General features: G+C 42.0%; 1 protein-coding gene across 2 annotated transcripts in view; it reads right to left on the bottom strand.

Annotated features, from left to right (window-relative positions):
• Nucleotides 1-1,170: 1,170 nt before the first annotated feature.
• Nucleotides 1,171-9,427, bottom strand: part of nphs1 (NPHS1 adhesion molecule, nephrin) — a 53,359-nt gene continuing 45,102 nt past the window's right edge. Inside the window, exons 20-31 of one of the 2 annotated variants that reach the window (XM_034874836.1) lie at nt 9,220-9,379; nt 8,908-9,064; nt 8,338-8,489; nt 5,451-5,562; nt 5,182-5,363; nt 5,024-5,053; nt 4,592-4,708; nt 3,975-4,023; nt 2,977-3,109; nt 1,984-2,062; nt 1,618-1,784; nt 1,171-1,466 (exon numbers count right to left, since the gene is read on the bottom strand). In XM_034874836.1, the coding sequence (XP_034730727.1) occupies nt 1,383-1,466; nt 1,618-1,784; nt 1,984-2,062; nt 2,977-3,109; nt 3,975-4,023; nt 4,592-4,708; nt 5,024-5,053; nt 5,182-5,363; nt 5,451-5,562; nt 8,338-8,489; nt 8,908-9,064; nt 9,220-9,379 (1,422 nt within the window). In that variant the 3' untranslated portion in view covers nt 1,171-1,382. The remainder of the gene's footprint in view (nt 1,467-1,617; nt 1,785-1,983; nt 2,063-2,976; nt 3,110-3,974; nt 4,024-4,591; nt 4,709-5,023; nt 5,054-5,181; nt 5,364-5,450; nt 5,563-8,337; nt 8,490-8,907; nt 9,065-9,219; nt 9,380-9,427) is intronic. The other variant, XM_034874837.1, reaches the window with a different exon arrangement.

Here is a 9,427-nt window from a genome sequence, read left to right as displayed (position 1 = left end):
ATACAAAGAGCAACGTGCTGCAACATTATTCCCGTACAATAGCACACTAAGACACGGGTAAGAAACGAGTAACAACATATATACACACACACACACACACACACACACACACACACACACATATACAAACACACACACACACACACACACACACATATATTTATATATATATACACATATATATATATATACTTTTTCAGGTGCAGACTGATGCTGTCATTGACAAGCTAGCCTGAGAACCTACAGAACACATGCAAAGAAATAGAAAGAAAAGTGTTTTTAGGCTGCGGTGTAATGGTATGCAGTGAAGTGCTTTTCTTTGAACTACAATCTGAACAATAATAAAACCCAAAGGTGGAGAGTGGATTTTTTCTGTAGCCGTAGACACAGTAGCAGCTTAGCCTAACCCTCTCTTCCTGTCTCGCTCTCTTTTTGACTGACCAATCTCAGTGAGACAAACTCCTTGCACGGCCTCTCTCCTTCTGATGCTGTGAGCTGAACTTCAATCTGAGAGAAAACAGGATTAGAGATTGGCCCTAAATATGGCTTTACCTCCTGAAGACATAACCATGCTAAATACCGCTCAGTACTATCCAATTGTAAGGATTCCAACGGACTAACTGAGAAAGTCTTTTTCTTAGAGAGGGGAGGGACAGGACACTGTTGTTGACATTGGATGGGTCAAAACGATGCTGTCTGCTTGGGTGGCATTGTGACTCTGTGCTACTTCTGCCCCAGTGCCAACCTAAGCGTTGTCAGTCCATTTTTGTCTCTAACTGACATTCATTCATGTCTACCTGCAGGCCAAAGGAGGGGAGGGGGGGGGGGGGGGGGGGGGGGGGGGGGGGGGGGGGGGGGGGGGGGGGGGGGGGGGGGGGGGGGGTGTCTGTGGGTAGTGACCGTGACTTGGCTCCAAGAAAGAGGGTAAAGGTGAAAGAACAAAGCGAGGTCAAGGGAGGAGTGAGAACAAAAATAAGCTTGTGCCTGTACATGTTGAAAGACAAAGCATATACAGTAGCATTTGGACATTCTTTTTTTATGAGGCTATTGATGTTTTCAATTTTTTTTCAAAACCATTCTGCCATTCTAGTTTGCATCTGTTCAGCTTCTTCAGTTTGCTATACGTTACTGTAGACCAACTCAATGTTAACAATATAGACAAAAAACTTGTGAAAGTGAAATACTGTATTAAATGACATTTTACATCAAGCCTTCAGCTCCATTCTTCTCTTGTGATAGGTACATTTAAGGTGACCATTCAAAAGGAATAAAAACCAAAAGGAACATAGTATTTAATATCTCCTATTCTACACTGTACTCAGTGACTACTGTTGAGTCACAAAGCCCGTCATAGCGCATTTGTGTGCTCTGACCTTCTCCTTCTAGACTAATTCGCCTCGGAGTTCAAAGGGAAGATCAGAATCTCTCTGCAGTTGTTGAACATCCCTCGCTCTCTCAGCAGCCTGCTGAGAGACAGATTGCATCTCAGTCACCATGACATATTATGTGATCAAGCTACAGTGCATCATCTTTAAACAGTTTATTCTTTAACTCAATAACATAAGCAAATCTTTCAAATAGGAGCTCTCATCATATATCTGGGTTTTGTTTACAGACCTGAGGGTAGGTGGGTGATCTCCACTCATTCCTTTGATGAGGCAATCTGTGGTCAAACAAAGACGGAGGGGAAGGAAGAGAGGAGGCCAGGATGTCCTGGTACAGACCACCGTCTCTTACATCTTCATACAGATGCCTTTGAGCGTCCAACGGGAGGTGGGTGACATCTTGAACAGCTTATGGAAATGCATACGTAAAACATAAATAATTGCTACTGGCAAACATTAAGATAAATCGGTTTAAACAATGATAGATTTAGCTCCTGATTGGCCCAGGTGGCATCATATTTGTGATATTTCTGACATATTTGGGATATGAGGTGTTTACTGTTGCCTTTGTTTACTCCAAAGTATATTTGTGTCTCACCAAGCCTACGCGTTTCCTCAGGGAGTGGGCTGAGAGGAGGCATGTAGTCACCGGTGGGGTAATAATAATGGTTACTTTCCTGAAATTAGCAAAACAGAAGAGATAGCATCAGATCAGCTTTGACCTTAAGTAACTTAGGTAAATAACAAAGCCACATGTGTTGCATCAGTGCAGAGGGGGTTGCAGTGAGTCCCATATCATATACAGTTTATTCCATATAGGTTTATACTGTACATCCATCTTTTTTGATTTCTGGGGTGAATGTCTGCTTCCTCTCCAAAACATGGTGAAGAGTGAATAAGTTTTAATTGGCACTACCAAAAAAGATAGAACATATAGTCCACATGAAATTGGTTTTCACTTAAGTGGACAATCCAGACTAATAGGGATTTATAGATTATAATGTCATTTTCAAGACTGTGAGGACCGCCGCGATTGTATTGTATCTTAAGGGCAGATAACTCAAAACCTGGGCAACTAAAACTAAAACGATCTGCACTACCCAATACCACCACAGGGGAGATGGGAGATGTTTTTGTTATTTGGCTGAACTTACCCTTACATGTATGCCTTGTTTTAAACCAGGGGGAATATTAAGCCTTTCTCCGTGGGGGTTTGAGGTTTCATTATACACCATCCTGAAAGCAAAGTGCTATCTCTTTTCTTCTACCTCACTCAGTTTTCTTCAAGGTTCAAATCCTTGTTGGCCTCTTTAAAGTACAAAATGATTATTTCTCCTAGATCGATATGCATTTTGAATGCTAATTATGAGGTATTGATCTGTGTTCCATCTCTATGCACAGCTAAAGGTTTCATTAGTTTATCTCTCTATTCTCCTGGTTTTTGCTAAATTCTCCACTTCCTCCTCTGCCAAATTTCCTCACCCCTAGCCTAACCTCTTTCCTACCCTCATCGGGTTTTCACAGCCTTCTTTGCGTCTCTGCATATTTTCTCAACTGCCCTTTTTTCTTTCTCCCGTCCTCCCATTCTTACCGCCGCATAGCTCTCGTAGACATTGCTGTCGCTTTCAGATCCAGAGTCGAGTAGGAGGGTGCGCTGGGCTGCGGCATTGATCTTTTCTCTGCTCTCATACTTATTGGAGTTGCTTACAGCTGACTGACTAGACCTGTAGGAAAAAAAAAAAAATCAGATTCTCTCAGCGAATTTTATATTATTGATTAATTTCTTAAGTCTTAAGACCAAATATGAACTACCAGAGATGCAAAACCCCCAGCACACACAGCAACTTTTTTTTTACTGCACTCATTAGGCTCTTAATAACAATGTATCATGTGGTGCATGGACACATTTATTACAGGATTGCGGTGCAAGTTTGATGACACTAATATGAATGGATATTGACGGAGGCTTGTTGTTTTGCCTGCCTGGCTGTTTTAGTAGATGGGTCAGCCTGTGGACCAGGTCTCAGATTTCTTAGAACCAATTGGATATGTGTCTCTTAGGACCTGTTTACACAAACACGCTCGCAGGTGAAAACGTAAAAATATTTAATCAGATGTGCCTTTTGTTTAGACAGTGACAGCGTTTTTTAAGGCTTAAAAATGCAAAAAAAAGTGAAACCACCCTCCAGAGTGGAAATCTTAACGTTCTTAAGATTAACATTCTACCGCCGCGTTTCCGTCTAACGGCTAAAAATGCACTATGCGAGTGTGTGTGTGTGTGTGTGCCTTGTTTGGAGCAATAACTCCACCTCCTCGTCTGTCCAGAAAAATTGTCAGCTTTTGCTGTTTGCTCCGTGCTACTAGGGAGAGAAGTAGAAGGCACCTAGCCGCCTGGTGTGCACACTGAATTGAATTTCACACACTTTTGTGTTTTTTGTTTGACTTTCGTCACCATAAAGCAAGCGGATCCCCCCCCCCCCCAAAAAAAACGCTAGTCTAAACACGGAATAAAAGTGAGAACACAACGCCACTTTTGCGTTTCCGTCTAAACATAGCCTCAATTACTTGTACTGCAGAGCCTAAACTTACCCGTCCTCTTTATTCTTCTCTCCCCCCAACACACTGCCTCCTTTTCCCCCTGCAGGGGAGAACAAAAACAGGAGGACAGAGGCTTAGTGTTAGGAAATTAGAACTCCAAGAGACGAGCATGATCCCATAAGCACCGAAAATGATCAGAGCAATAACAGGGTCAAATAGTGAAAGTAAGCAAAAGGAAAGTAAGCTGCGCAAATCTGTGTAAAAACAGAGGCCAGTGGAAGGTGAGAAATGACAAACAAAACATAGATATGGGAGAACCTGAAAGTTAGACTAAAGAACAAATAGAAGCAGACAGAAGGAGAGATAGCGAGAGGACATGATGCTAGCAAATGAGATAAAAGATATGGAGGAAATGCGGAAGTGACAGGTATAAAGTATGAGTGTGGCAGGAGGTAGAGGCTTAGAGAATAAGCAGAAGGAGAGGAGACAGGATAGACGCATACAAAGAGGGACATGGAGAGATGAGAAGAGAGTGAGAGGCTGACAATTGCATCATGGTTCAGGAGTAATTTCTTTAGTGTTCTGTTGAGGAATGGGGGCATTAGGGTGCCAGAAAGTGATGGATTAAACACTTTTACTTTCATCGATGAAAAGATCATTATGGTTACCTGTCTGGCCTCGCCTCTTTTTCCACCTCAATCCAAAGAAGCAACCCAGTGAATTTAATACCAGCAGGACTCCAAACACTACTGTCAAGGCTCCTGTCAGATACGCCGGCCATCCGCCTGGTTCACAAAACATTAAAATCATTATCCCAGTGCATAACAATGAAAGTTAAAGAGGAAATAATATGGAAATTTGGGATGATAAAAACTGACTGGGATGGACCCAACCATTCTCTCATGTGTCTTTAGTGTTTAAAACTAACAGGAAACGTACGAGTGGGCACCATGACAACCACTACTCTCGCAGAGCAAACACCACAGCCTTGGAGGTGCATACATTAACATGATTTAGCCAAATGAAGCTAGCTGCTGTGCAAACAGCAATTTCCAACTGCCCTTAAGAGCTTTTTCAGGGAGTCGTGATAAAAGACTTACTCTCCTCTATTATGACTTCTGCTGGCCTCTCTGTAGGTAAAAAAAACAAACAAAAGAAAGTTATATGTCACACTTCTGAACATAATAAGCTAATATGTTGAATGTATTATAGATTATGAGATGGTTGTACAGTACAGTCCTTTTTACTCCAAACTGACCCATGGTGGTGATGGTGAGAACTGCATTGTTGTCAGCATAGCCACTCTCTCCAATTGCATTAATGGCATTGAGAGAGAAGTTGTAGGTGGTGACAGGCTGCAGGCCACTGACGGTGAAGGTTGACGCTCTGGGAGGAAAGACGTCTACGTAGAGGAAACTGGCTGACTGAACTGAACGGTATCTGTCAACCGAAAGGCATGGTCAAGTACAATTCTTTTTTTATGAAAAGGTCTCAATCTTAAACCAAGATCCTCTATTGACATCTCACCTTATACGAAATCTTTGCTGCAAACCACCATTGAAGCTGGGGATCCACTCCAGAGTGACCGAGTCGTGGGTGACGTTGACTCGGCGAAACAACGTTGGAGGATCTGGGTGATCTGAGGGCAAAAGGAAAAGAAGAAATGTCTGGATTTTGTGTAAATACTGAAAATAAGAATACATTCACTCGACGGGTGGCGATTTGAAAAAACTTGCGACATGAGATAGTCAACTGGTTATAACTGCAGACCCTGAAATAATAACACCGGAGGCCCTGCTGTCCTATAAGAGCATGCCTTCCCTACAACCTCCCTCTCTGCTTTGGGGCGGTTAAGAATAGACACATTGTTATTACCAAAAGAAGGTGCAGAGCTGGTGTTTTTCTTGATAGAAATGATAGCAGAAAAAAAACATGATATTCTTGCTTGTCCCATTGGTCATACAATTGTGTTTGAAAACACTATTATTATTAGATATGCATTTCAAAAGGAGCAGTAATAACTGTTTACCTCAAAGCAAAATGTTTGATTTGACACATCACATATTTGTATGTACAACTGTATTTTAAGTTTGGAAGTTTTAATGCAGAAAATTAATCATGGCCGCTAATGATATAAAAAAAAATGAACAAGGGTGAATAAAAATGAATCAGGGAGGAGAGATAATCACCATGGTCAAAACTTGTCAGTGATCCTCTTTGATTTATCACAGTTTATTTCACAGGCGTCTGAAGAACATTTTTTGACAGCAACAGCTTTGCAGTTTTTTTTTAACAGTGCACGACTGTTGTGCTTTTTTATTATGAATGATCAGGGAACATGGGGAGAGCCATTGCTGATCCCTTTCCCTATTTGTCCAATTTATCCAACCAAAGTCATGCAACGACAGATGAAGCCTCTTGATTTTTATCAATATTGTGAACAAAGATCAAAGGAAGCTAACCAGGTCTTCAGTCCAACATGAGGCACCGTTTCAGTCAGGGTAGTGAAGGGAAAGTGGATTATTTAGCATTTGGAGCATGGGGGGGAAAAAGAAGTTTGGTTTTGGGGGCGAGGGAGAGATAGCCAAGGAGAGAAGGAGGAGAGATAGTTGAGCAGCAACATAAGAAGGGGATGCTCTACTCTTCTCTGACTCCAGGCTGCAGCCCAGTTTGCACGGTAAATAATTCCCACTATCAGCTCTACTCATAAGATTCCAGGGCAAAGAGGTCAGCCTTATTGGGATCTCGTCTCCTTCAAATCCCAAAGAGCACCATGCTAAGGAAAGAAAAGCCTCTCTCTCTTCCTCTCGAGCTCTAAAATGATAAGGAAGCATATACAATGTATTATCACTGCGTCAGATTAATTTTGAATATTCACAGCACTAACAAAATGAATGGGGAAAAACAGGGCCAATATTGGATTGTATTTTATGGTTTTTATAGTAAACATTAAATGTGTCCAATGATGGCTGTGGGCCTTTGCTGAAAGCAGGACTGTGTTGATAATGGTGGTGGCGCAAGGATACACTGGTAGCTTGAAGGCAGAAAAAGTCTAAGCACGCCGGGAGTGCAAAGCATATCGCTGCAGCATTATCTGAGGGAGAAGTGAAGTACTGCTATAGGCTAAATGATAAGGGAGAGATAGAGCAATGGAATAAGTCCCTTAAAGGGCTGACACTCAAGAGCAACAGCTCTCTCCAGTTTACAGAATTCGGCGTGTTCAATTGGCCTCCTGCACTATTGTAATGTTGCTGGAAAAGGCTGATAAACCTTGGACAAAGCTGCATCAACACAATTATTTTGAGATGCTGCCAAATTAGAACCAAAGGAATAGTTTGTGTTTTACTGCCAGCTAGGTTATATGCATAATCCCTACATGTTGTGCACCCTAACTGCCGACTTTGACCATTTGTCATTCATTTAAAGATGCATTAGGTGATGTTTGACCACTAGGGAGCAAAGAGACTAACAACACTGATAGCAGCACATGCCTGACGTACAATACCGTAGGTTTAGCAGGTTTCTTCAACAAACTATTACTTACACATCTACATTATCCAACATCCACTTGCCTTGTAGCTCTAGTTTATTCTTCTTACCCTATTTGGGTCTGTTCATCACTAGATTCTTGACTTTCTTCACAATCCATAACTTGAATTAGTCTCTTTAACATTTCATGCTGGGCCGGTAGCGTACACTCTGCCTAATTGGTACAAATTAGTCCGTCTCAACAGATTGGGATGAAGCTTGACATCCGTCTATGTTCCTCCCCTTTCGCTATCTCCGCTATTGAGTCTTGTGCTCCCCAGGACTGTTATGATTGGTTTGAAGAAATACAAACAAGTGTTTTTCCCCTATCCTAGGCCTATCCTTTCCCCTAATATAGGTGGTGTAGCCAGACCCTACCGCAGCGCTGAAACAGCGCTGTTGAGATAGGATCTGAAAATGCGAGCATAGGTGGAAATAGCTGCTAATGGTTTTTAGATTGGACACAGTGTAGTGATGAGAACGGCAAGACTCAACCATATAGTTTATGTGCAGTCTAGATCACTAAAACAATGAGCAAAAAGCGGCTAAGAGCAGCCAAAGCTTTGTGGAACTGCATTGTGTCATTTGATTTAATTTTTTTTAAAAACAGCGTGATGCATTTTAACATACAGTTGCCATCCTAGGAAAACAATGTTTCTGAATTTGGTGATTTTAAAACTAAGCTGAAAGATCGAGTGTTCCTATCTGAAGCCAAATAAAGCATTGAAAGGCCCATTGAATTATCCACATAAAAATGCATTGCTACAACACTGAGACAGGGTTCTTTTTCTCAGCTGGAGGAGTTGGTTTTCATAGGACAACCTCAGTCATCCAAGAACCCATATCCTTACACACAGAAAAAAGCATATGTACATAGATACAGTACTTGTGCTGACGAGTTGGATGTCTAGCTTGTCTTCCCCAAGTGAGTTGCGAGCAGTGCAGCTGAAGACAGCATAGTCCAGAGCTGCGCTCACATTTACAACTCTGACTGTGCTGATTTGGAAGGAGCCCTCGCTCACAGTCTGTTCCTCATACCTACACACACACACACACACACACACACACACACACACACACACACACACACACACACACACACACACACACACACACACACACACACACACACACACACACACACACACGTCCTGAGGCCGGTAGACAGCAGGGATTGTGATGTCCTGCAGATTGCACTAAGTCACCCAATTTCACACATCAAAGAAGCATTAAACAGGTATTTGCATAGTGAAAAGCAAAGGATAAAATGCTCTAAATCTGGATTTTGTGGTGAAAAAGCAGGAAAAATCTAAAGAATATATCATATCAATGTAAAACCTAATCTTACTATGAGGATTCATCAATATGTAACAAAATGCTGAAAGTAGTACCTAAGTTAAAAGTGAAAAGAATGGAAAGAAAATAATCTACAGTAGAACAATGTTTAATTTCTGACCTGTGGTTTGCAAAGTCCATTAGCACACCGTTTTTTTCCCAAGAGAAGTCGACACGAGGAATACCTTCCGCCCAACACACAATCTCAGCTGTAGTGGTGCCATCCCCTCTACTTGCTACCTTCCGCCATTGGACTCCTTTCTGAATCTCTGGTTTGACTTGACAAGACAAAATGGGCATGGAGGTTATTCATGCAGAAACCAGACACAATACAGAAGCATGTTCCCACAAATAAGTGTCTATGTATGTTCTGTTCCCCTCTGACAGTGACAATAAATATTACAAACTCATACAATAAATACTACAAACTCACATTGCACTACCAGCTGCACATCTACAGTGGCAGGGGGTGCTATGCCATTATTGGCTGTGCACTGGTAAAGACCAGCATGAGCCCGAGTCACATTGTGGATGGTCAGAAGGCCATATTTGTCTTCCTGGGTCTCCTGTCCCACCTCCACCTCCCCTTCTCCCTGTGGAAGACAAAGTGAGGGGGAATAAGTGGCAGACAGCAGCTATCT

Source organism: Etheostoma cragini, chromosome 6 (assembly GCF_013103735.1).
Source record: "Etheostoma cragini isolate CJK2018 chromosome 6, CSU_Ecrag_1.0, whole genome shotgun sequence".
NCBI lineage: Eukaryota > Metazoa > Chordata > Actinopteri > Perciformes > Percidae > Etheostoma > Etheostoma cragini.
This window is presented reverse-complemented; position numbering and strand designations above follow the sequence as displayed.